Raw genomic sequence first — 26,841 nt, forward strand, 5'->3', positions numbered from 1 at the left:
CCCAGCCTTGCTGTCTGCCTGCAAGTCGCGGATCCTAGGTAGCTGTAAGAACCTATTTGCTAAGCAGATTCTAACCTTTTTTTTTTTTTAAAATAACCATAATTTTCCAATCCCCAATCAAGACCTGACAACTTCTTTAGGGTCACTTTGGAGTGTAAGAGGCAATTTGGATGCTAAAATTTAGTTTGTAATGCTTAGAGGAATTAAGATTTGATTAGGATTATGGAGAAAATAACTCAAAATATTTGAAATTGAGGGTGTCTTAGAAAACTCAAGATGTATCGTCACTGTATGTTTTCCATCTCCAAGCCAGGCCCTAGTAAATACTCGAATCTTCCTCCCATTTGCCATTCCCTCCCTGTTTTCTCCACCCTCTCCCATCCATTCCATTCATTCCCCAATCAGCACATTACATGGTTTTTCCATGAGTCAACCTTTATTGGTTTTTGAAGTAATGAATTATTGGCACAAGATCCAATGGGTTTCAAAGCAAATGACAGAAGGAAACACACATAGTGCAGGTAAAAAGACCCAACAGTGAAGAATCCCAGAGCAGCCGTGACACTCACCAAGGGGGCTGGGTCATGCTCGCAAGGACCCTGCAGCCAGGACCAAGCCCAGCTGAGACAGGTTACCTGGGCCTGAAGGTGATGGAGTCACATCTCAGGGGATCTGAAGGGGTCCCCCAGTTCTCTCTCAAAGATAATCATTTCTAGCCTTCTTGGAACCTTCTTTCAGCCTTCGAGTTTTTGCCACCAACAGCAGCTTGACAACCATGAGGACCCTCTCCCCCTCTAAGAAAGCCAGCCTGCTCTCCCTCACCTGTTCCTTTCCGAAGGGAAGCCTCCCCCATCAAGGGGAGGTTAAGGCCCCTGCAGAGCCAGGAGGAGGAGGTGGAGCCCAAGTGACCCCCAGGGATGCCCTTCTGCTCCACCAAGTGGGTCTTCCTGACAGTGTTTGGGGGGGGTGAGGAAAAGGAGGCTTCTCAACAGGAGAGCTGCTCCCTGCCCTCCTCTGAGGAGGGATCCTCCTCTATGAGCTCCAGGTCAAACTCATCTTCCAGGGACCCTCCCACAGGCAGCAGGCGGAACTTCTTCCCTTTCAATGTGCACGTGCGATGCTGGAAGTCCAGGACGGCATTGTGGTCCTGGAGCACGTCGGTCCCAATGATGGCTTCCTCCGCACTTGCGTTGGCCACGAGGAACTCTGCCTTCAGCTTCAGCTTGCCCAGGGACACCGCTGTGTCCCAGATGCCCAGGATCTTCATTTCAGCCCCGTTGGCCACTTTCACCACGTTCTCAAAGGGCCGCAGGGTGTCCAAGTCACCATCGGTGACCTCCTCCCAAAGGCTCGGGTGGACCACAGAGACCTGGGCCCCGGAGTCCACCAGGAACCTCACGGGCACGTCGCCAATTTTCCCCTTGAGGTAGTAACCCTTACCCATGCTGTTGGCAAAGACGATCTCCTTGGGCAGGTGGCTGTGGGTGGCCCTGGGCCCCCCAAAGGCCTTCAGGAGGGTCTCTTTCACAGCCCCATAGTCCTGCTGGTCCTCGGGACTGAGTCCTCTGTAGACCTCCAGGGCATCACCCCTGAGGGACTCCTTCAGGGACCTCAGCTTGGTGACTTGGTCCCAGTGGTTGAGGTCGTTGATGACCTCAAAGCGGTGCAGCCAGAGGTGCGGGGCCGCACTGGCTCCATCGAAAGGCTCTGGGGCGAAGGCACGCTCCCGATGGCCCTCCCGGCTGCTGGCTTGGCTCCCGGCCATCCCTCTGCTGTCCTCTGGAACTGCAGTAGCAACCCACACCAGGTAGAGAAAGCCACAGAGCAGTGTGGGCGCAATCACGCTGGAGAACAGGGCCTCTCTACGCGAAGTGTTCCTCGGTGCCCGTCCAGGGCAGGCAGGAGGGACCAGGCGAGGGTTGTATGACCTACTGCTGGGCGCAGAGGCGGGCAGCTGCTGCGGCCTGCTCCCTCTGCAGAGCCTTTTTGATGCCTATCTGGGCCCCCAGGGCTCCCTGTTCACCTTTGCTCTGGAAGCTCCGCCCCTGCTCCTCCCACCCTCCTGCCAGCATCCTGTCCAACGAGCAGGATCAGTGCCTCACCCTTCTGCATCCATCCACGTGGGCTGGCACTGGCCAGCCCACGTGGCAAGAAGGGCCAGCCTCAGTCAGGGGGGTCTTACTCAGGTAGCCTCCCCAGGCTGTGTCCCAGAATAACAGATGAGGACACGGAGGACGTTAAGACATCACGGAAGACGTTAAGACATCCAGGTGTTTGTCATTAGCTGGAGGAGGAAGGGGGAGGCAGGAGCCAGAGGCCCATCAGCTTCTAGGCTGGGGAAGCCCCTTTGCCCTCAACCTCAAGTGACCCCTTCGAGGGGGTTAAAGGAAAGCAGCTTACATTTCCTGCACTCCTGCTTGGCGTGATGCACGGGTGGGTATTTCCAGTATATTCTGAACCAAGTGTAGAACACCGTATGATTCTCCTTCAGAGAGAGATGGAACAGGGTCCCAGAATCAAGAATGCCCAGAAATAGGTTTTTAAAGAAGGAGACACACACACAAGCATTTTTCATGAACACAATTGCTAAAGTCATTTCCCCTTGTTGATCACACGTGATTCAGAGTCAGCATTTGTGGGCTAGGCCCTGGCCTGTGCGTCCTCATTAAGGCTCTGAAGTGGGCTGGTGCCAATCCTGAACCTCTGGGAGTGGGTGCCGGGGTCCGGAATTGGGATCCAGCTCTGGGCGGGCCCCATGCTCGACTCCGAATTGGCCCCATGCTCAACTCCTCCTGGCTCACTTTCCAGGAAACTTCCAAGAGCCCTGTCCCCAGGCGCTGCAGCCCTCCCACTCCTACCCTCTTAGTGGGTCATTTATGGAAAGAGCAGCCAGGGAATTCCACTCCTTTGTTCCAAGAGGAGTAAACGTCCACCATGTTAGCAAAGCCAGTGGTGAGAGTCTGGAAGGCTTCAGATGGAGAAAGGTGGCTGCGGGACCTCTTGCTGGGGTGGAGGTGGGGCTGTGCCGGGCCACCCTGCGCCACCCGACAGATGCCCAGAGGCAGATCTGGGAGTCCTAGGGCTGGTGCCTGGCTGGGGCCTGTGCAAGGAAACTGGGACTGTTGGGGGTACCCACTTCTATGGCCCTGCTTAAATGTCACCTATCCACAGAGCCCCCTGCTCTGCCCCCCTCCGCTCGTGTGCCCGCTCCCATTTGAGCGAGTGTGGAGTGTGCTGTGCTAGTTCATTGACAAGTGTGCCACCTGCGGTGAGCCAGTGTGTATGACTGCCTTCAGGGTCTATGGGGAGAAACTTACTCCAGGGCCAGCAGGTGCTCTCTGCTGGGCTCCAGGCCTGGCTGAGTGCTGTCACCAAACGGGAGATGAAGACATGAGAGGACTGAGAACCAGCAGCACACCTGTGGCTCTGGGCTGTTTTTCTTGGCCCAGAGCCTGTTTCTCACCGGCTCCCTGTACCACTCATCAGCAGCGCCTGGCTGAATCCCCAAGGACCCTGACTCCAGTCCTGCCTCTGGGCAGTCCCTGGGTCCCCACCATGCCGAAGGACCTTGAGCCCTGCGGCTGTCTCAGCCCCTTCCACCTGACACAGTGAGCCAGCAGAGAGGCAGCTGGGTCAGCGCCTCCCATCACAGCTGCCTGGCTGAGGTGGGGCCATCATGCCATTCCAGAAGCCCAGAGGAGGGGGAAGTGGAGTCGTGAGAAAGGCGTCAAGGGCAGGTGGGTCTCTGAGAAGACTGCACAATGCAGACCCTGCACCCAGAGAAACGGCCCCACCCCCGCAAGGCCAGGAAGCCCCCCTGTGCAAGTGGACTTCTGCAGATAGACTCCCAGCCCCTGGGATGGGCACTGTCCCACAGCCCAGAGAACTGACCTAGTGGCTTCGTGGCTCCCTGGTATTCGCTCCCCGGAACACCTGGTCCCCCGGAAGTGGGAATGAGTGAGGAGGCTGGCATGTGACCCAGGGCAGTAAGAGGCAAGGTGGCTTGTCAGCTGGCAAAACAGAACTGCTAGATGCCAACTGTGGCTTTTCAGACCGTCATGGTGGACACTGAAGTCAGTCTCCCCATAGCTCTGGGCTAGAAACGGGAGGTCCCTGGGACTTGGGTCGTGGTACTCACTTGATTAGGTCTGGCGTTCATTTTGGCAAAAGTCATTTCACATCCATCACTTCAGTGAGCGTCATGACAACCTGCAGGACAGACCGGCTACTGTACTCCAGGACTCTGAAACACAAGAAACTCAAATGGCTAAATGGCGTGCCTGGAGCCCAAGCTGCCCAGTGCATGTAAGGGCACTTTGCAAATAAAGGCCAGGACGTGGGCGCGGTGGGCTCAGGAGGTGTACAGCTGGGTCCTGGAGCTTGTACTGTTGCTGGCCTCACTAATGGGGACAGTGATCTAATGGGCCATGAGCAAGAGCTGTTGCTAAATATTTTGAGAATTTTTTGAGCCAGTTGTTAAGCCAACTGGGGACTTGAAATTGAACTTGGTGGAAGTATTTACACCATAAAAATTGGCAAATTCAAACTCAAGATTTTTTTTTTCTGGAAAGCCAGCTTGTCATGAGGCCTAGATCTCTCTCTCTCTCTCTGGGGCAGGCAAAGCCCCATGGCCGGTGACTAACGAGTTTATAGTCATCTCCACTCCTGCCCAACCACATGGGCTTAAGTTCCCTCTCTAGTCCACCTTGCCCCCCACCCCCCCAACAACATTTACACTTCTGGGTCCTTTGAATTGAGGCAGGTGGCCCTCCTCAGGGAAGCCCTCCAGGGTGGCTGTCCACACAGTACCATCTGGGGTCCCGAAGATAGAAGCACACGGGTCTCATGGTTACTAGGGGAGCTGGAAGGGGTTGGGTTTAGGGACAGGTCCCTGGTGAGGATCAGGAACATGGTGACATAAGTTCTCAAGTTCCCTTAAACCTTGGGAGATGCCCACACCTGGAATGCCCCAGAACCACTCAGAAACCTTGGAATTGCTGTTAATGGTGCACTATGAGCTAGCCCAGCTGGGGCAGGCCAGGTGACACTGCCTCCTCCCAGGACCTAGGAAATCGTGGTTAATTATTGACAAATATAGGTAACGGGGTGGGAACACCCTCATGATTACCCATGAGCATCTCCCAAGTGTGCTCTGAGGCAGGCACCCCACACCTGACCCGAGAGGAGGGAGGCAAATCAGGACAATCAACAGGAAGGACTGAGTGGGCAGTCCCCACCCTCCACACCTGCCACTGAGACTCCAGGGCTGTGGGCTCTGCCCCCACCACTGCTGGCCCCACTCCCTGATACCTCTCTGCCATTCCTTCCTACCAGGACAGTCTTGTGAAACAGCACGAGCCCATGACGGGGACCACCAGGGCCCCTGAGAATTGAGGCCCTTGGTGAGTGGTGGGAATGCCCCGGTGGGGGTGCCGCCTGACAACTTCTGGGGGCCCAGAGGGGCCCCGAGAGGTCCTGAGAGGAGCCTGAGTCTTGTCTTCAAGCCCTGAGGGTGGTGGGCAGGGCCCCGGGGTGCAGAGTGGGCCTGGGAGGGCACATGCACATTCTCAGGAGATCATTTTGTACAAAGAACCAAAAGACACCTTACGGATTTTGGTGTCCCCAGCAGGACCCAGACTGCAACACCAGGAGGGGCAGGAAAGGTGCCACCAGTCCTTGCTGTGCACGGGGCTCTGCAGCTCCTCTCCAGGCTGCCCCTGGCGAGCCAGCACCCAACACTCCCATGGTCAAGGTCACCCTGGGAGCTGGATGGAGAGAGAGCAAAGGGGGATTCAAGGACTTTTCAAGACAGCAAAAAAAAAAAAAAAAAAAAAGGTTGAGGAGAGACAGGAGGTGTGCTTTCTCCAGCTAGGGCCGACTGCATGGGCATTCGACCTGCGAGGTCCCGTGGGGCCCTGCGTTCAAAAAGGCCTGAGCTTGGCTTGATGCTCTGTTGTTCTGTCTTGAAATTCCCAACAATTTGGAACAAGCAGCCCACACTTTGATTTTGCACCAGGCCCTGTAAATTATGTAGCTGGTTTTGTCTCCAATCTGATGGGGCTTCTCCACACACACACACACACACACACACACACACACAACACACACCCTCCTTATCACACATATACACATGTTCACAAAACGCACTCCTCACACACTGCGACACATCCTGCACACAAAGACCCACATCAAACACACAGTCACACTACAGTTCTCAGTTCAAAACGCCTGAGAAATTGTGCAACACGCATGTGGAATTCTGCTCCCACCTTTGATTTCACAGACTTACTTGCACACACACTTATAGGGAATATTACAATCATATTTATTGGAGGCACCTGCTGTTTATTGGCCTCTGGGAACACATGCTGGCTCAGAAAGCTAGGAGGTCCCATCACCATGGCGTACAAACTAATGAACGCAGATGTTTCCCAGCCCGGTTTTGAAGAGTTGAAGCCCAGCATGTACGTGCAGGCTAAGCGGTGAAGCAGCCACAGCCACAGCCAGAAGTGGGTCAACTCGCCTTCTGCTCCCACCTGTGCGGGGCCAGGGACATGACACCCCCCGTTCCTCCTACCTCTGGGCTCTCGCCCCCATGAGCAAGGTCCCCCACTGCCTGCCTCACGCAACACAGCTCCTGCCCCAGTCTGTCCTGAGCCCCTGTCCCAGCGCTGGTGTGAGTGAGGAGGGTTGATGGCACAGCTCCAGGGAGCTGGGCCCCAGCTTCTTCAGGGATTGCACCTCAGTGGGTTATGGCATCAGGTCTTCAATCTGAAAAGAGGGGCAAAGAGGTGAGTTCTGCACAAGAATCTAGTTACGGATTCAGATCAGAGCCCAGGGGTGTCTAGGTGGGCTCTGATCAAAGTAAGGCGTGTGGGGAACCCCAAGGCACCAGCAGGTTCCCTATTCCCAAATCACACACCCAGCACCACTGTCCCTGAGCGGGAACTGCCCAGCACTCACAGCAATCATGGCCAAAGGCACCCTGACAGAACAGCTCTTTATTGGCTGGTCCCCTTTCTGGGTCCCAGGCACAGCTGTGGGACAGAGCACTCCTGCCCGAGGGGCCCTGGCCGAGCTCTCCACCGTTCCAGAACCTCTTCCTCCATTTGGGTTGCCCTGCACCCTCCTTTCCCACCTGGTTAGAAGCCCTACACCCGGAAGCCGCCCAGCTCAGCCCACAGCTGAACCCACTCTGTCAGCAGGGAGCAAGACACTCGGCGCCATCTGTTACCCTGGAGGGTCCCAGAGGGCCTTGGAGGTGCTTAGGGAACAGTGATCCCAGGCCTCAATGCCAGTGCTAGCCCTCCAGGCTGGGGTCAAGGCCAGAGCCAACCAACAGTTGGTCAGAACAAGTCACTGACTAACTCCTTAGAAGTTCAAAATACCCAGACTGGTTCTCTCCCTATCGTTACCTTTCAATCAAATATAAGGTCACTTAAGGTGTTCTGAGGGCCTCCCCGCTCCCCTCCCCACTGCCCAGCCCTCCAAACTGGGTTTCTGCCTTCCTCCCAATTCCTGATGCCCCCACCCTAGACCAAGCCCCATCCCTTCCTGCTCTGATTTCTGCCACCCTCCCTCTGGGCCACAGAGGCCTGGGGCTTCTGCTTGGCCAGAGGGACCGGCCCTAAGGAAAGACCCCATGCAGAGCCCCCTCCTCCTCTCCCAGCTCCCTGGTCCCTTCCACTTCACTGAGGTTGGGAGTGGGACTCGTAAGGTAGTGCAAACAGCTCTGGAGACGTTAACCCACTTTTGACAAACACTCCTGAAATTTATGAAATGTTCAGGCAAATCAAAATATAGAGATGGAGTATTCTCCAAGCACAAGAGGGCTTGTAATGACACCAGGAAACGCCGGCTTAAAGCTCAGCACATGGAGGACTTCTGTCCGACTTAAAATACCTCAAAGGCACCTTTGAACTGTCCCTGAAATAGTTTTAATTGCTGCTAATGATAACTGGTATCGTGGGCAACACAAACATATAAAACAGCCTCAGTGCGGGGAACTGCTTCTTTTGAATCCACTGCCAGCTCGGCTTTGCTCCTGGACTTACAGGAGATGGGGGCACAAAGGGAGGCACCTTCCCTCTGGCCTGTCAACATGGTCTCTCTGTTTTCCCATCTGGAAGAAGTCAGGGAAGGCAGGAAAGGGAAGAAGGAAAAGCCAGCGGAGCTCCAACACGAACGGAAATCTCCAGGTTACTGGCAGAAGCAATAACAGACATTTATCGAGCACCTAGTATGCGCCAGGCACCGGGCTGGTGGCTATAAATCAGCGTTAAGGCACTCTGAGTCTACAGCTAGGTAGGGATGGGCAATGCCAAGTAAGTGGGTTGATTCAATTCCAGACATACTTCTTGAGGCCAACCCTGCTTCATGTTGTGAGATGAATCAGACCTGAGCCCTACGTCACAGAGTTCACAGGTGAGTGGGGGAGAAAGACTCAGATGCCCCAATTCCAGAGAGATGAGCATGGGCGGTGGGCGCGATGGCGGCCCAAGGAGCACTGAGCACCTTAACCCCCCCAAGGAATCAACCACTTTTATCCAAGAAAAACAAAATTGAAAGGAATGTTAAAGGGGAGACCTGCATTAACACTGAAACCAGGGAGTGAAGGCATCTGCCAACCACAGACTTGGACTGATTGTTGTTGCTCCTGGCAGACTCTGTGGAAGGATTCGGGGGTGATAGCCCTGGGACTGAGCCAGCTCAGGTGGACAACCAGACAGAAAGGCAGTTAGCCTCGGGACAAAACAGTCCAACTGAAAATATTTATATGAGCATAGAAAAAAGACTGGAAGGAAATACACCAAAACAATGACAGTACTTGTTTCGGGGTCATAGGATCACAAAGATCTTAATTTTCTTCTATATTCATTCTGAGAATATATTCTTTAATAAGAAAAACAGTCTTTAAAAATAAACTTGTTCTTGCAAGTTCTGTAACTTTAAAGTTATTTCCAAAAAAAAAGGTTTTAACCAGGAATATGTGGGAAATCTCTGTCCCTTCTGCTCAATTTTGCTGTGAACCTAAAACTGCTCTAAAAAATAAAGTCGATTTAATTTTTTATAAATTTTTTTAAATTAAAAAAATTTTAAGATGGGGGATAATAAAATAACGCTGACAATAGTAACCACTGTTGAAGCTAAATGAAAGGCATAAGGGTTCACTTGAGTTTCCCGCAACTTTTGGGTGTGTTCGAAAATGTTCCATAGTAAAAAGTAAAATAATAAATAAACAAAAGCTCCGTGCCAAGACCCTCCCAGCCTGGCCTGTGCTGTTCTGGGCCCGCTGCCCAGCAGTCTGCATGTCACCCAGTCTTGAGTACCGGCACCACTGGTCACCCAGGCCAGGCAGGCTCCGTGTGCCTGCTGGCTGTCCTCTCCCACGTCCTAGTGCAGAGATTCTCAGCTAACTCCTGCCTGCAGCACCAGCCTGCACACTGGGCCCCAGGCTCCGGGCTCGGCACACAACCCTTCAGCCCCCTTCCTTCCCCCAAACCCATGGCAGCGAGACACCAGCCTCGTCCCCTCCTGCCAGGGCTCCTGCCAGGGCTCCCCTGTCCTGCACTTTCTCCTCACAGGCAGCATGCACCAGTGAGCACGCACCAGGCTCTTACGTCTTAAAAAACAACCCCCTTGCATGGCCCAGCATCCCCCTTAGTCAACGACTATTTCTCTCCTTCCTTCTCAAGTCAGTTTCCAGAAGGACTGGCCATACTAGAGGGACCACGGCATACAGATGCCCTACTGTGGGGCACATGGGGCTGAAGGCCACCCCTCTCTCGCCAAGCCAGCATGCTCCAGATCTGCCTGGAGGAAGGGGTGCCTTGTTCTAATTCGCACAAAAGCGCCATATGGTCCAGATGCAGCCCAGCTTCCCTCTGCATCACCGTGTTCACTCCACTCACTCCCCAAGCCCCTTCTGTCCCCTCCACCCTGCGCTGCACCCTTGCAAAGGCATCAGTGACTCCCATGACCACATCCCCAGGGCCCCACAGAGAATCTGATTTTCTTTTTCTTTTTTAAATTTATTATTTATTGATTTTTATTTTCATTTTTTCCCCTTAAAGGAGGCACTGGGGATTGAACCCAGGACCTTGTGCACGCCAAGCACGTGCTCTACCACTGAGCTACACCCCCACCCCCAGGAATCTGATTTTCTCAAGTGTTTGCATTGCTGCTTTTCCTCCTAGGTCTTTTCTGCTCCACTGGCTCCTGGGACCCAGGTTTTTGCATCGTGTGCCTCAAAGACGACTCCTCTCCATCTTTCATGGAGCCTTTCTCCCTGAGGATCCCTCCACAGCCCATTCACTCTCATTCTCCACTCCCCCTGGTCTGTACGCCTGGCCTCACCTCCCCACCTTGCTCCAACTGCCCATTGCCATGTCCACCTCCACGTCCAAGTGCCACTTTCAATATTCAAGGCATTGTCCTCCCCAGACTTGCTGTGCCCAATGTGTTTTTTTTTAATTGAAGTATAGTCTATTTGTGTTTATTTCTGATGTACAGTATAGTGATTCATATATATATACATTCCTTTTCATATTTTTTCATTATAGGCCAGTACAAGTTATTGGATATAGTTCCCCGTGCTATACAGTAGAACTTTGTTGTTTATTTTATATACAGTAGTTAGTATCTACAAATCCCAAACTCCTAATTTATCCTTCCCACCTCCTTTCCTCTCCTAATAACCATGTTTGTTTTCTATGTCCGTAAATCTGTCTCTGTTTTATAAATAAGTTCATTTGTGTCTTTTTTTTTTTTTTAGATTCCACATGTAAGTGATGTCATACAGTATTTTTCTTTCTCTTTCTGGTTTACTTCACTTATGACGATTTCCAGGTCCATCCATGTTGTTGCGAATGGCATTATTTTATTATTCTTTATGGCTGAGTAGTATTTCATTGTATAAATACACCACAACTTTATCCAGTCATCTGTTGATGGACATTTAGTTTGTTTCCATGTCCTGGCTAATGTATATAGTGCTACTATGAACATTGGGGTGCATATACCTTTTTGAATTTAAGTTCCCTCCAGATTATATGCCCAGGAGTAGGATTGCTGGGTCATATGGTAAGTCTATTGTCAATTTTTTAAGGAATCTACTGTTTTCCATAATGACTGCACCAAACTACATTCCGACCAACAGTGTAGGAGGGTTTTTTCATACCCTCTCCAGCATTTATCGTTTGCTGCCTCACGTGTTCTTTATCCAGGCAAAAGGTACCACCATGGAGCCAGTTTCCCGAGTTAGCAACACCGGGGTCATCTTCACCTCCCCGCTCCTCCCACTGCCCCATCCAGTCAATTTTGGGCGGCCACGTTCTGCTGGCTCCTCCGGAGTCTCTCCCTCCCACCCGCCCTCTGCACCCCTACTGCCCCACCTCAGGCCAAACTACTGCAATAGTCATTCCACAGGACTCCCCGCCTGCTGTCCTCTCCCTGTTAATCCACTCTCCTTGGGCTGACAGAGTCCTGAGATGGAAGTTACTTATGTTATTCTTCTGCTCAAAACTCCTCCACGGCTCCTTAGGCCAAAACAAAACCCTGACTCTCAATCTGGCACGGGAGGCCCCGCCCTAGCTCACGCTCCACCTACACCAAATGACTCACAGTTCCTCAAACATGCAGGGCTTTCTTGTGCCTTTTCACAAGCCACTCACTTGACCAGGCAAGCCTCCGCCGTGCCCCTGTTCTCCTGGCGAACCCTGACTCTTCCCTTTGTAGTCATCTAAAATATTGCCACCTCCGGGAAGTCTTCTTTGATTTCCCCAGCAGACTTAGGGGCTCCATCCCCTAAGCTCCCATCACAGGGACTGCAATCCTCATGCCACCTGCAAGCTGCCAGAGGCCAGGGCCAGACCCACTCCAAGTTGGGGCACCAGCATGAAGGTCATGGTCTTTCTGGGTCTTTGCTCACGTCATTCCCTCTGCTCATCCATCCCCTAAACCCTGCTCACCTTCACCTTTTCCCAGGAAGCACTGCCTACTCTTCCTCAGCACTCGCTGTCCTCGATGGCTGTGAATGTCAGGCCTGGAGGGGTGCCTTCATCTGGTACATCAGTAGCATCCAAACTCTTTTTTTTTTAACTGTGATCATAGTAAGAAAGACATTTGTCACCATATCCTAGTACACAAATGCATTACAACATATGAAATTTATATACCCATATACAGACATATATATAAAGCAAAATGCATTTACTACATGACATGATACACTCTGATATTTTCGATTTTACTCCATTTCTTTTTCTTTTTTTTTAAATGCTCGTAATGACACACTAAATTAAGCTCCCAAACCACGAATCGGTCCCCACCCACCATTTGAAACCTCTGCTGTAACCAGTGAGGGTCACTAAGGTTTCCGGTACCGGAGCAGGGTGAGTAGAAGGGTTGGTTAGGACAGTGCTTCTCAAATGTTCAAAGGGAAAGGACCCATCTTGCACATTTCCAATCTGTCATGTACTTTACTTTTAAAAAATACAATGAGAAGGAATTATTAGAAAAGAAAAAACAACAAAGATGTAACAATACACGAGCCCTGATTTGTTACTGTGAGCCTGTGGGGACACTGCGGAGTGGGGCGCGCTGGGAGGTGGACGCCAGCCTGGGGCCTGGACTCGGCCACGAACCGGCCATGGGCCGTGGACAAAGGACTTAACCTCTCCCAGCCTCTGGCTGTGGGCTGTGGACAAAGGACTTTCTTCCAGCCTCTGCTTCCTCCTAGGATCATCCTGGGAGATTAATAAAACAATCCACACCGCAGGGCGGGGCCCAGACTGGAACCTGGTGGACACCCCACCTCCTGGCACTCACGGTTAGGATTCTGTCGTACCGGTCTTTCTGAGACAGCCTCATCCTCTCAGGTCCCTTCTCAGTCCCTCATGGTCCACTTCTGCCAAACCACCTCAGCTCCTCAGTTCCTCTCAGTCTCAGAAGGTGGCTTGCATCCTACATGGCAGAGAAAATAGTGAGCCCCAGGTTCTGTCCACTCCTCCTTTCTCGGGGACTCTTCACCCATCCAGGATTTTATGGCTGAGTAGTATTCCACTGTGTGTGTATGTGTGGATATATATATATATATAAGATGCCAAGATGTGGTGTATATGTATATATCTTTATCAATTCATCTGTTGATGGACATTTAAGTTACTTCTACGTTCTTGTCCATTGTACATAGTGCTGCTCTCAACATTGGGGTGCATGTATCTTTTCGAGTTAGAGTTTTCTCCGGATATGTGCCCAGGGGTAGGATTGCTGGATCATATGGTAAGTCTGTTTTTAGTTTTTTAAAGAACCTCCATACTGTTCTCCATAGTGGCTGCACCAATTTACATTCTCACCAACAGTGTAGGAGGGTTCCCTTTTCTCCACACCTTGTCCAGCATTTATTATTTGTAGACTTTCTGATGATGGCCATTCTGACCAGTGTGAGATAATACCTCATTGTAGTTTTGATTTGCGTTTCTCTAATAATTAGTGATGATGAGCATCTTTTCACGTGCCGGTTGGCCATCTGTAACATACATTTAAATTAAATGTGTATTGTTAACATTTTTTTCCATAAATTTCTTAAGTCTAGACAGTCAACAAGACAATAAATCAAGCCCTGATCTGTGGTGTTTGTCATTTTCCATGGTGTAATATTCCCTCCATGGCTGACTTCAAGCCACCAATGTGATGTTACTGAAAGCAGAGGTGGGAAGAAAAGCACAGTGATACAACATTATATAGTATTTCCACAGACGTAAGAGATGTAAAGAATTTTAAAAGCATGAACAATAAAATATTGTAAAATTCTTAGGAAGTGATGCATTTTGAGTATTTATCTTTGTTTTTAATGTAATTTATTTAATTACAATTTAATATAACTTTTTCATAATAACTAGGTTTAACCACTGTCTCACAAAATTCCTGAAAATGTAACAATCAGCTTTTAAGAGCTGGTCTGATCTGAGCATACCTGGATCTGACCCTCACCCCCAGCTCAGCTCTGCCCTGAATGGGACTTTCAAAAAGCTCTACAAGCCTAATGGCCCCTTCCAATGTATATTTTTCAGGTCCTACCTTATAAGCAAAATTGAACTCCTTTTCTTGCTCTCAAACCTGCTCCTCTCCAGGGCTGCCATCTTGGTGAAGGGCTTCACTATCCACCCAGGGACCCAAGCCAGAAACCACAGCGTCACCATCCTGCAACCCTCACAACTTCTTCTCCGGTACCAGGTCACTGCCATCTAAACCCCTCACAAGTTTGGTCCTGCTCTCTGTCCCCGGGCCTGCCCTGGATCACAGTCCCATCATCTTCTCCCTGGACCCCCATGACCTGGCCCCGCCCCTCCTGCCCACCTTCCTCATGGCATCAAACCACTCATTCTGTCCTGCCCTGGTCTGTACTGGGCAAAGTCAGGCTTCCCAGAGCCCAGTCCTCATTGTCCCTTGTCCCATCTCTCCAGATCCCTCTCTTGGCATGTTCTGCACACTTAACCTCTGCTCCACCTGCGGCCCCCCTAAGGCATCCCACCCTCCCAAACCAACATGACTTGCACATGCCATGCCCTATCCCTGGAATGCCCTTCTCCATTCAATCCTGTTTCACAGAGTCTTAGTCATTCTTTCGGGCTTACCTCAAATACCATCTCTGTCATGAGCACCCCATACCAAGCAGAATTCATTCATTTGTTCACTTAAAGCATTCTTTCATTACTAATATCTCTTCAGTGCTATGTGCCAGATTCTGTGTTAGGTGCTGGGGACACCAAAATAAGCCAGATTCTCAGCAAGTGCTCAGTCTTATAGGGGAAACAGAACCAAGGCAATCAGCGCCCTGGCAGATAGAGCTCTGCAGAGGATGCTGGGGAAGAGCAGAAGCGGAGCGTCCTTGCTAAGCCTTCAGGGGATTATAGCCGTTGGTCTGAGCTGTGATAGATGGGTAGGAGTTAGCAGGTAAGGGATGGGGGAGAGCATTCCAGGAAGGAGGCAGGTGCAAAGGCCCTGTGGTATGAGACTGCAGGATGTGTTGGGAGCTATATGTGATTCAGTGTGGCTAGCCCTGTAGGGTCAAGAGAAGCCCACAAATAACAACATAATGCCATTTGCAGTAACATGGATGGACATGGAGATTGTCATTCTAAGTGAAGTAAACCAGAAAGAGAAAGAAAAATACCATATGACATCATGTATATGTGGAATCTGAAAAAACAAGATACAAGTGAGCTACTTATTATTTATAACTTAGATGACTGATTTCTTGAATATATGTAAGCACATTTGACTGTCTGTTATGATTGGATTACTGCATTCTGTTGGTTCTTATTTTGTGGTGCTTTATTCCTTTGATAACTATGTACATTTAAAAAGCTAAAGCTCTAAACTGTTCTTAGAAACAATGAACAGTACAAATATGTAAATTTTTAAAATATGCAATATAGTGTACATATGTATTTACATGCAGTATATTGTATATGTGCACTCAAACTGTATCAATTTTACCTAAGAAAACTGAGAAAACAAAAAAGACAATGAACTTATTTACAAAACAGAAACAGACTCACAGACATAGAAAACAAACTTACGGTTACAGAGGAGGAAGAGGTGGGAAGAGATGAACTGAGAGTCCGAGATTTGCAGATACTAACTACTATATATAAAATAGATGAAAAATAAGTTTATACTGTATAGCACAGGGAACTATATTCAATATTTTGCAGTAACTTATGGTAAAAAGAGTATGAAAATGAATATATGTTATGTATATGTATGACTGAACTATTATGCTGTACACCAGAAATTGACACAACACTGTAAACTGACTATATTTTATTTAAAAAAAAAAAGGCTAAGCACAATATGAAAGAAATAGAGAGAGAAGTCCACAGAGGAAGGGAAGATAAGATCCAGAGGGATTTTAATTGGCACATGGAGAAAGCTTGATAAATGGTGATCATGGCAGTGGTGAAGGAAGCAATGAAAGTTTTCCCTGTCCAGAATCACAGGCCTTTCAAGGATCAATTTGAGAAATGTAACGGAAAGATACAGAGTAAGACTCAAGACTGGGTTAAGTGATGGAATCAGCAGTGCAATCAAGAAATGCTGAAGGCTACGTTCAGGGACGGTGCCGAGGAGAGGAGCAGACTGGGAGTGTAGGAGTCAAATGGGTAGTACCTGGTGACCACATGGAAGGGAAGAGGGAGTGGGCTGCCCCAGTTTCTGGCCTGGGTGACTTGGAGGATGGTGGCGGCACTCTCTGGAGTGGAGACCCCAGAGGAATGGCTTTGCTGGGTGACTATGAATTCATCCTGGGACATGCTGGGTTTGCGGTACACATGGTGTATATATAGCCAAGTGGAAAAGTCCCCTTGTCAGTTGGACATTGCAATCTGGACTTCAGGAAAAGTCCTAACTGGGTGTTGTCAGCAAGTCAGTATTTGGGAACTGTCGCCCCGTGGAGGGAGGGAGTTGGCTGAGAAGAGAAGGGATCCTACTCCAGGCCCGGGGATCCCAGCATCCACAGGGTGGCTGAGGCCAGGAGACAGAGAAGCAGTGAGAGAGGCAGGAGGCGAGAAGTGGGGTGGGGAGGGGAGTGAGGAAGACAAGAGACGGTGGGGGGTGCAGTTCAGGGAGGAGAGCTTAGCACAGGTCAAGGCTGAGAAAGATGGAGATGCAGCTGAGGGTTTTGGCGACTTGGTGGCCCTGGTGACACTGAGTGAAGGAAGGCCACTGGTGAGGACAAGTGCAGGGCAGCGGAGGGAAGAAGGTTGGGAAGATGGGATGCTGGCTCCAGGAGCACGAGGCCAGAGAGAGAACAAAGGAGCGGGTCCACAGCCCCGCTGGAAGGGCTAGACTGGGGCGGGCAGGAAGCTGCCTCTCCCGCAGCTATGTGAGAAGGACGGGTGGGAAACAAGTGGAGTAAACACACAGATGGCGAGTCAGAAAGGTGGTGTATCAGGCCGGGTGCCCTGGGAAACAGATGCCAAATGGAGTTAGGAATGAAGAGATCTAGTGGGGAGCAACCCCTGTGAAAAAGAGGGGGCAGGAGCAGCAGGAGCGGGCAGGATGATGGCGGGCGGAGCCTCACACTTGGGGCAGAAGCCGGGAGGCCCTCACAGCCCTCCCTGAGCACTGGCCGCAGCTGCCGCCCCCAACCCTCGAGGTTGCCCCTGGCAGGGAGGACTGAGCAGCCTCCATGACAGCCACAGTGGGGGCTCCCCGTCTGGCGACCTCTGATTTCTCAGAGGTGAGGGATTGTCTGCCAGAAGTGCGGTGGAGAGGTCACAGGTGGAGGGCAGTGGAGAAGGCCTGGAGCAGCTCTAGGGGAAAGGGAGAGAAAGGCCGGCTGCTCCGGTGGGGCTGAGACTGGAGGTTCTGTAGGGGTCTAGTACCCCCGTGGGGGAGATGAGGGCGGCAGGAGGTTGGTCTGACTTGGAGCTAGGATGCCTAGCCTGGTCAGGGGCACTGGAAGGACACAGGAGTTGTGGGCGGGGGAGCAGGCCTGGGGAAGTGGGTATCTGATGTGATGCAAAGGGTCTGGGCCTTCGGGAGTGGGAGATGAGGATGGGCTGGGGCGGGGATGCAGGGGAACTCCATGAGGTCAAGGACAGGGGTGGGAGTCATGGATGAAAACTCTGGAAGGAAAAAGACTGGGATCAGATAGTGGGGACTCTGGAATTGTTTAAGAGCAGAGGTGGAACAGTTCTAGGTAATAACAATGTTGGGTGGCTGAGGAGGGCACAGAGCCATGAGGCAGGGCTGTTCCAGGATATGGGGTCACAGCTGATGGCATGTTTTCAGTCCTGCCACATCCCCCGTCAGCCAGCAGCCCTGCAACCCTGTGTCTGACAGCCCCAAGCTCCTGGTGCAGGGCTAACCCTCCGGCACAGCGCAGGCCCGGTCACGTGCCTGACAGCTCCCACCAACGCCCCTCCGGGACAGTTCCAGGCTAAACCTTGACCCTCAGACAGGAGGAAGGAGGATCCACCTCGGCCAGAGGCCACAGAAGGCTGAGAAGCCCCAGTCCCTGAAGGGCAGAGCTCCCTTTGAGGAGACACTAGGGTCCACAGGGGAAGTACAAGAGGGCATTTAACAGAGGACTTGACTGCCTCCAGGCACTCAGGAAAGGCTTTCTATTTCTAGCACCTGATGCCTGGGCTGAGATCTGAGGGGAAAACAGGGAATCCTGGGTGAAGCAGGGGGATCAAGAGGAGGCTCACAGAGAGGACCCACTGGCCCAGCAGAGCCCAGCCTGCAAACTCCCCTTTCTTGTCACATTGCCTTCTCCTGGGTTTTCGAAGAACTCTTGTTCCCTTTCACCACAGGGCCTTTGCCCACGCTGTCCGTCTCCCGGGAAAGCGCCCCTGCCTCCTCCCCCATCCTTTAGGGAATTGCTAAGTTTGGAAAGCACCCAGAATTACTTGAGGAAAGACTCTGTAGCAGATACATTTGAATTTGCCACACACTTCACTCAGAGACAAAGGCCAAGTCTGTGGCTTTCTCCTGTGGTGCCATGTCCTCGCTGGTGAAAGGTGGGCCTTGCTGTGTGACAGAGGGGAAAGGAGTGGAGTATGAAGGAGACGTGAGCTCAAAGGCCCCTCACTGTGCAAGGCACAAAGTAGGTGCCCAAAATTAGCTGCTGAATGACTGAAGGCCCCGGCCAAGGCAGCATATTTAACATCCACCCTTTCCTCCCAGGCAGTCAATTTGCCCATGACTAGGCTCAACTTCTAGATGATCTTGGGGCCACGGCATATGCTGGGACTGCGCACCTCAAGGCCTTGGATTATACCTGTCTTGCTCAAAAACTACAGGAAGTTGCTAAAGGGGCCAAAAGAAGAACCAGGGTGCTTGTTGCTCTGTTCTTTTCCCCACCTCCAGCTGTTGCCTCATGGAAGATCAAAATAAGCAAGATAAAAATCCGTCCAACTCATAGCTCCAGAGAGATAGGAGTTGGGAAGGAGATCCACCCTTGGCTCTGCCTGGCCTGTCTCTCTCCACTGTGTGGCCCGGGGAGGCCCAATTCAGGATGGTGACCTCTGAGGCGGGCACCCCAGCCTGTGCCAAGGTCCCCTGCCTTTCATTTTACACTGTTCTGATCTCTCAGGAGATCCAAATCTGGTTTCATTTCTAGATGGTGGGCCTGGTTGTTTTCATCTTCTCTGACAAAAAGTCTGGTGTAAGTCAGGGAGGGGTGGAAACCCACGATCCTCCAAACCCTGCTCCCAGAGGAGCTGCAGTGGTGCTTCTCCTTGGAAGCAGGCCCAGCCCCCAGCACCTCACTCCCTCCAGCCTGACCTCGGTGATGCAGCCTTCACCCCAAACCCGACCCGCGGAGGCCCAGGCCCAGCCAGGAGTCACTCCAAAGCCCTTGAGGCTGAGTAGGATCAGGCAGGCCATGGGGCCCAGAGGAGACTGATTCTCTCCAAGCGAGGACAGAAGAGAACTAAGGCACAACCTTCTTGGAACGTGACACCAGGGCTTCGCCCAGAGGTGATTTTAGATCATTATTTGTTGAATGCCCTCCAGAATTATTTGAGTGAATAAAAGGATGATATTGACACTGAGTCAAGAGCCTTCAAAACCTGAACATTTCTAGGGTGAGAAAGCCCTTTACCAGCCTCTTTCCCTTTGTCGGGAGACCCGTACTCACCCCACCAATGGACAAGCACGGCAGCCCTCCTCCTCCCTGCCGGTTCAGAGCGTCCCCGTCAATGAGACGGCCTGTTGCCTCCTTTCCACCCGGGCGCCAGCTGCCCCTTCCCCACGCTTCATTCCCACCATGCTCTGCCTCTGTCCCTGCACCCCGTGCAAAGCACACACAGAGAGCCCTCACCCATATCAATCTATGTGAAATTGTCTGGACACAGAAAGTGCTAGGGTAGGAAACACACGCACGCTGAAGAAGCACAAACTGGGCAAAAAGGTAGGAATTCAATTTCACTGATTTTTTTTTTATGAGGGGGAGGTAATCAGGTTTCTTCATTGATTTCTGCTTGGAGGAGGTACTGGGGATTGAACCCAGGACCTCTTGGGTGCCAAGCATACGCTCTACCACTTGAGCCATACCTTCCCCCTCACTGATTTTTTGTTTTTTTCAATTACGGGATTTCCCAGTGTCTCAAAAGAAAATGACAATCCCCAGACAAGTGTACATAAGTAAACAACGTAAAGACACTGGCAACAAACCCACTGTGGGTGGGAAATCACCAACAAGGGGAACTCTGCTCCCCTCTGAGAGTTCTGCAATTGTCCCAGGGCTGCCATTCCTGCTCCTCTGTCCACACTGGAAGTTGTGCAAGATGCTGTCAAAAGATCACACAGCCGAAAGGCAGGAACCTCAAGTTCCAAACCCATGACGGCCCCTAAGTCGCTGTGTGACCTTGGGTGAGCTCCTTAGTATCTCTGGGCAACTCTGTATGTCTCTCCACCTGTAAAATGAAGGCTGGCCTCTAGAGCTCCTACTGCACTCACAGTACCTCGCCCAGAACTGCCTAGGAAGGGCTTAATGAGTACAAATGGAAAGAAATGGCCCAGCATGATTCTGAGTCAACATAACCCCAAACCTGACTTAAGATTTGGATAAATAAGGTACCATTTCCCAACAAGTTTCATCAGGAAGTTGGACAGAATGCATCCTCGGAGGATCAGAAGGTCTTAGAGATTTTCTTTTTCAACAACGAATTTTTCAGCCCAGGGGGTGAAGCAGGGTTGGGGGTGGAAATTAGCAGAAGTAACTCTGTGGGGGCAGTGGAGGGACCCATGTGACAGAATCACTAGCGGGGGCTTGCTGTGTCATGGCACCACTCCAGGCTGCCTTAGGCCTGCCTCCAGGCGGTGAGCCCTGGATGTAGGCCCTGCCCTTGTGGGTGCATGATGACAGTGACATGTGTCTGCCCAGTGACTGGATGCAAACCCAGACATTGCCCTAGCCGAGGCCAGGGAGGAGGTGGGTGACGTACTCTCGGACCACCCGTGCATGAACACAGGTGGAGAAAGGACAGCCCTCTGGAGGACGGGCGTGCACGCGGGGTCCTGGGCCTTCTGTCCCGGCAGAGACCCCAGAACTCTGAGAGATGCCTGCTGTTGCCCTCGGAGAAGCTTCATCCTCAGGGAGTCTCATGCCCCTCCCAATACCCTCTACCCATCTCTTCAGGACTCAGGGGGACGTGAGGACCTCAGAGTCTCCTCAGGGAGGGTCTTCCCAGACTAGTTCTGGGCATGGCCACACGTGCATCCCAGGACGTTCTGTTCCCAGGTTCCCTCTGCCCCGGAGGGGAGACAACCCAGTGGCTGGAAAGCTCAGCATGGGGGGGGTGGGGAGACCAGCTCCGCCCCTCACCCACCACGCAGGCTGTGGGAAAGCTACCTGGCCTCTGTTTCCTCTCTTATAAAATGAAAAACAGGACCATCTCAACAAGCGGTTATGCAAATTAAATGAAATAATGTACCGAGAGCACTGGGCAACCCAGAGCTAGCTCGTATTTATGGTGATGATTACACAGAGCTGCGAACTCTCACAGATCAGAGCAACAGCAGGCCTCAGGGACAGTCTGCCAGCCACGCTGCTGAAGCGGGCCTGGTCAGGTCACGTGCCCGGGACGGGAAAGGCCAGGAACACCTTGCTGCCCCAAGGAGGGGCAGGCTCTAGGATGGGGAGTGCCCGTGGGCTGCTGAAGAGGTTATGAAACCCACCCCCTTAGTGCACAGCTAAGGAAACAGTCTCAGAGACAATGAGTGACATGCTAGAGGTCACACTGTAAGTTTGTAACAGTATTTGGACAAGAGGACATAATAACTTCTAATTTCTTCTCAGTGTGGCCAGATTATTTTCTCAGGTATTAACCTGTGTTTAGATAGCTGCGTTCTTCCTTTCCCTTCCTATCCCAAGAGGGTCTTGGATCTGTCCTCTTTGAGCTTCAGGACCAGACGAAGCCAGCACTGGGCACAGAAGTCTCAACTGCGGCCTGGAGGCAGAATCAGAGCACAGGGCCCATGCAAGTGGACAGCTCATAGAAGCCCCTTTCCTGGGCAGCACCATGAGCCTCCTGGGTTCTGGGGTGACCCTTACCAGGAGGAGGCCTTTAATGACCAAGATGGAATTTCCTTCCTGGCTGGCCAGATGGGAGCTAAGGGTTGGAACTGAGCTGATCTCAGGAGGGTGTTGGATGGAGAGTCATACTGTCCACACAAGTCACTGCTCCTTCCCCTTTGCGACATGGTTCCCTCTGACCATATCACTCGTTTGTACAGGGCTTTACAAAGTGCTTTCACAATCGTCCATTCAGCCCCTGAGATTCCGCCTGTTAACCAGATGAAAAAAACAGAGCTCTATAAAATGGACCGGATTTGCTCAAGTTCACATTAAATAGTAAGAGTAGGAAGAAGCCTCAGTTCTCCTGACTCCAAGACAGTGCTCTTTACAACCTGTCACTGCCCACCCTGCACTGGTCTCTGTACGCAGCTGACCCCTTGCTGCCAGCTGAGCCTGCTCTCAGAGAGCACACTTCATTGTTACTAGGGTCCCACAGCCCAGGCCAGACCTCCGAGGGAGAAGCAGGCTTGCAGGGAGCATCTGGGCAGGCCTGCCCTTCCTGGAGGCCCCTGCCTTAGTGACCTGGCAGGATGCAATGATGACTTTCTAGACACTCACCTGACCTGGTAGTATGTCAACTTGGATGGAAGCTAAGGGCCTAGACATTAACAAAAACCCCTATTGCTGATTGGGAAACCAAAACAAAAAGTACAACTGGCCGCCAAACATGAGAAAATCTGTAAACACACTAGCAAATAAATGCCTGCTAGTGGGGAGGGTATAGCTCAGTGGTAGAGTTCATGCTTTACATGCACGAGGTCCTGGGTTCAATCTTCAGTACTTTCGTTTAAGAAAGAAAGGAAAGAAAAGAAAGCAAGAAAGCAAGCAAGCAAGAAAGCAAGCAAGAAAGAAAGGAAAGAAAGAAAGGAAGGAGGAAGGGAGGGAAGGAGAAATGCCTGCTGAATTCACGTTACTGTTTTTGCTGTTATGTCTATTAGGTTGGCAAAGTCTTCTTCCATCCATGTTATTGGTGTGAACGTAAACTGATACAACTTTTCTACACACACACACACACACCCCCCACACCCCAAAAGCCTTACAAGTATTCACTTCCTAAATACAACATGGTATCTTAAATTTTCCACAGCACGGAAAACAGACAGAAAACTGGAGAAAGCCAAATAAAGTCTGGAGTTTAGGTAACTGCATACCTAAATTAGTTAAATTAGTTTTGACAAATACACTCTGGTGGGTAAGACACCAACAGCAGAGGAAGCTGGGTGAAGGGTGTATGGAAACTCGCTGTTCTATCTTCACTTTTCTGCAAATCTAAAATCACTTCAAAATGAAAGCTTTTTTTTCATGTTTCACCCAGAATTTCTTTTACCCAGAATTTCACTTCTAAGATTTTATTTCAAAACTTATCAGAGATGTAGATGGACATTTATGCACAAGGATATTGCACCACTTGTGGTGATCACAGGACTGTGGCAATTATCTACATGTTCAAGAACAGCACGTTGATTAAAGAAGTTATGGTGTAGCCAACGATGACAGAATGTGGTCAGAAAGACTCACATTACAGTAATATGTATTGACATGGAAAATGCTTACAATAGAAGGTGAAGGGAAAGAATTAGGACACAAAACTATACATTTTAAGCCAATATAATTTTTAAAACAACGAACATAAGCAAGACAAGAAGAAAATACACCAATATACTAAAAGTAGTCACTACTGAGTCATATAATTAGAGTGAATCGTTATTTTCTTCTTAATACATTTATATATCTTGTAAATTTTCTACAATGAACATATGTTATATTTATAATCAGGGGGGAAAAAGGTATGAAAAATCCCCAACCCATGGCAGTTCCTCAAAAATTTAAACACAGAATTACCGTATGACCCAGCAATTCCACTATGAGGTACACACTCAAGAGAACTGAAAACATATGTCTGCAAAAAAAACTTGCATGTGAATGTTCAGAGCAATATTATTTACAATGGCCCCCAAATGGACACAATCCACATCTCTAGCATGATAAATGACATGTGGTATATTTATCCAATGGAATATTATTCTGCAATAAATAAGAATGAAGTATTAATGTGCGCTACACCATGAACCATGAAAACATTATGTTAAGTGAAAGACACCAGACCTCAAAGGACACATGGTAAGATTCTGTTCATATAAAGTGCTGAGAATAAGTACATCCCTAGAGACAGAAAGTAGATTAGCGGCTGCCAGGGGCTGGGGCATAGTGAGCGACTGCTGATGGGCTGGGGTGCTAAAGATGTTTTGGAATTAGATAGTGATGATGGTTGCATAGCGTTATGAATAGCCTAAAAACCACTGAATTAGACACTTTGAAGGGTGAAGTTTGTGGCTTATTATATCTCAAAAAAAGAAAAGAAAAGAAAAGAAAAAGAAAGAGAAAGGAAAAAAATTCCCCTACCCAAATGCCACATTTCACTGCTTCTCATAGTTCCCTTTTAAAATGTTGTTTTCTTTACTTTTAAATGATGCTCAGGCCGATAGAATCCAGCTGCCCCCAGCAAAGCCAGACTTTTGTATGCAGAGCAGGCAGCCATCTGTTTACAGGGCAGATAGAATCCTGAGAAGGTGACTGTGACCAGAAATCGCTCCCCATCAGTTCCTTCCTTCCCACCAGTCAGTGGTCCTTCCCTCTTTCCTGCCTGCCTTCCTTCCTTCACCCTCCTTCCCTCTTCCCCTCCCTCCAGCTCTAGAGCTACCCCAACCAGCCAGAGGCCCCACAATGAGGAGCTAATCCTTAGAGTTACCCTTTGCAACTGACACTCCATTAAATCTCCCCTATAAAATAGTTTTCTGGGATTTTAAATGTACCGTGTGTGTGTGAATTAACTGATCAGAGCTTCCGGACATAAAGCTGACTGAAAGGGAAGGAGACAGGAGAGAGAACTTTACCAAAGGCAGAGGGAAGGGGAGGGTTCACAGCAAGCAGTGCCTCCTGGAATGGACCAGCCTCAATGGGGCGTGAGGGCACTGGCGTCAGGAACCCCCAGGGACGGAGGGAGGACAAGGACATCAAGGCACATACACTGACTTCCTTCCTGGTCCTGAGAAGGCAGGTCTGCTTTTCAACCTAACCGGGCCTGAGGCCACTCACCATGAAATCTCAGGCCTGGAGGCCTCTTAAGACATCCTGCGTGATGACATTGCTGCCCTAGACTACTGGGATCAGAAAAGGGAGAAGGGGAGCAACAGGGGCTGGCAAAGCCAGCGATGTGTCCCTCCTCCAACTGCCCCCCCCCCCCCAGCCCCGCGGAGGGCTCGGCTTCAAGGACACTCAGCCACCTCAATACCTGTGTTCGTGGTTTGTCCTGGCTGAGCCTCTTGTTCTGCTGGAAACCCAAGGTCTCCAAGCAGCCTCATAAAAACATATCTCCTGCAGGACGGGACCAAGAGCAAAGTCTAAAGACAACTCAGTTCCAAAAATGTAAAACTAGGAAGAAGCAAATGAAAAATTAAAAACCGGCCGGAGGTTCTTTTCTGCAGGATGTACAGAACTTTGTAACGAGTAGGTGAGGAGGTGGGCCTGGGACGCTCAGGGAGGAACGAGGAGGAGACAGGAGGTCCTGGAGCAGGGCAGCCCTTTGAGTAAAGATGCCACCCTCCTGCTCAGGGCCAGGCTGGGGTGGGCTGGGCAGACAATGTGTTGAAATTAAAAACTGGTGGAGGAATTTCAGAGAGTGGAAGCGGCAGTTACATAGTTCTGCACGTGAGAGCTCACCAAGGGGGCCTAACTGAGCACCAGGGTTCAGGTAGGAGGCAGGGGTGGGCGGGATCCTTGTGTGTAATGGTCAACAGTCCTGCCTGTCTGGCAATCCCCTCTCTCTTCACCTGGACACAGCACCTTATTTTTCTGAGGGAGACCTTCACCTCCCTTGATTCCTAGTGGGACTGTCAGCCCAGGATCCAGACCTGCCATTAGGACTCTGTCTGGTGATCACACGAGGAGGCTGGCACCACCTCTGCCCAAAGGCAGCCTTCCTGTCCCTGAAAGCTGGGCCCAACTTCCCTGGCCTTCCTGAGGCCTCAGAGCCAAGCCTTTCTTCAAGGCTGTGAGCTAGGATTCTTCTAATAGATAACCTTTTGGGGCTTATGTTGGCTGGACCTACTCTGAATCTTTTCCTTTCTTATCAACTCCACATCTCAGCCCATGCCAAACATGAGGCAATGGTATTAATCATTCCCATTATTTACTGAGCACCTACCGTGTGCCAAGAACAGTGTGCAGCCTGTCACGTGTATTACCTAATTCTCATTCCACAGATGCAGAAACTAGGATTCAGAGAGATTAATACCATGTCTAGAATTCCATAATTAAAAGAGATGGAAAGGGGATTCAGGTCTAGTTTGATCTAGCTTCCAAGCCTAAGGTCTCTCTCTCCCTCCCTCTCCTTCCTTTATTCCCTCTCTGTCCGCCCAGTTTTGGACATTGGGGGTTAGAGAGCTGAGTTAACCAGACTCTTCAGTTCCTGGCACTTGAACGCCACTGGTCCACACAAAGCCCTTCTCATTTTATTACCCAGCTCTTCCCATGTCACGGCACCACCTTCCCGTTGCCCAGGATCACGGCTCACATGTGATAGGGCCTGCCCTCTACTGACAGGCACTCCAGGTATTTGGAAGAGTCTAGCCTTTGGGTTTCTTTATTTCCTTGAGAATCAAAATCCAGTTTGACCTGGGAAACTTTTCCCATTAACTCTCTAGCACTCCTATCAATTGTCCAACCTACCAGCTTTATTGTGGGCTTAG

At 50.5% G+C, this 26,841-nt stretch overlaps 1 protein-coding gene and 1 non-coding gene across 2 annotated transcripts in view; both read right to left on the minus strand.

Annotated features, from left to right (window-relative positions):
* Positions 1 to 414: 414 nt before the first annotated feature.
* LOC105075793 (retroviral-like aspartic protease 1) overlaps positions 415 to 26,841 on the minus strand; it is a 100,095-nt gene continuing 73,668 nt past the window's right edge. The window contains 5 exon segments of the mRNA XM_074341279.1: positions 415 to 1,954; positions 1,956 to 4,243; positions 4,736 to 6,771; positions 11,970 to 12,099; positions 12,848 to 12,963. Of these exon segments, the coding sequence (XP_074197380.1) occupies positions 986 to 1,954; positions 1,956 to 2,072 (1,086 nt within the window). The 5' untranslated portion in view covers positions 2,073 to 4,243; positions 4,736 to 6,771; positions 11,970 to 12,099; positions 12,848 to 12,963 and the 3' untranslated portion in view covers positions 415 to 985.
* On the minus strand, positions 10,072 to 10,143 carry TRNAA-GGC (transfer RNA alanine (anticodon GGC)). Its single transcript has one exon. It is a non-coding gene; the product is annotated as a tRNA-Ala (tRNA).

The sequence above is a fragment of the Camelus bactrianus genome, chromosome 15 (genome assembly GCF_048773025.1).
Source record: "Camelus bactrianus isolate YW-2024 breed Bactrian camel chromosome 15, ASM4877302v1, whole genome shotgun sequence".
Taxonomy (NCBI): domain Eukaryota; kingdom Metazoa; phylum Chordata; class Mammalia; order Artiodactyla; family Camelidae; genus Camelus; species Camelus bactrianus.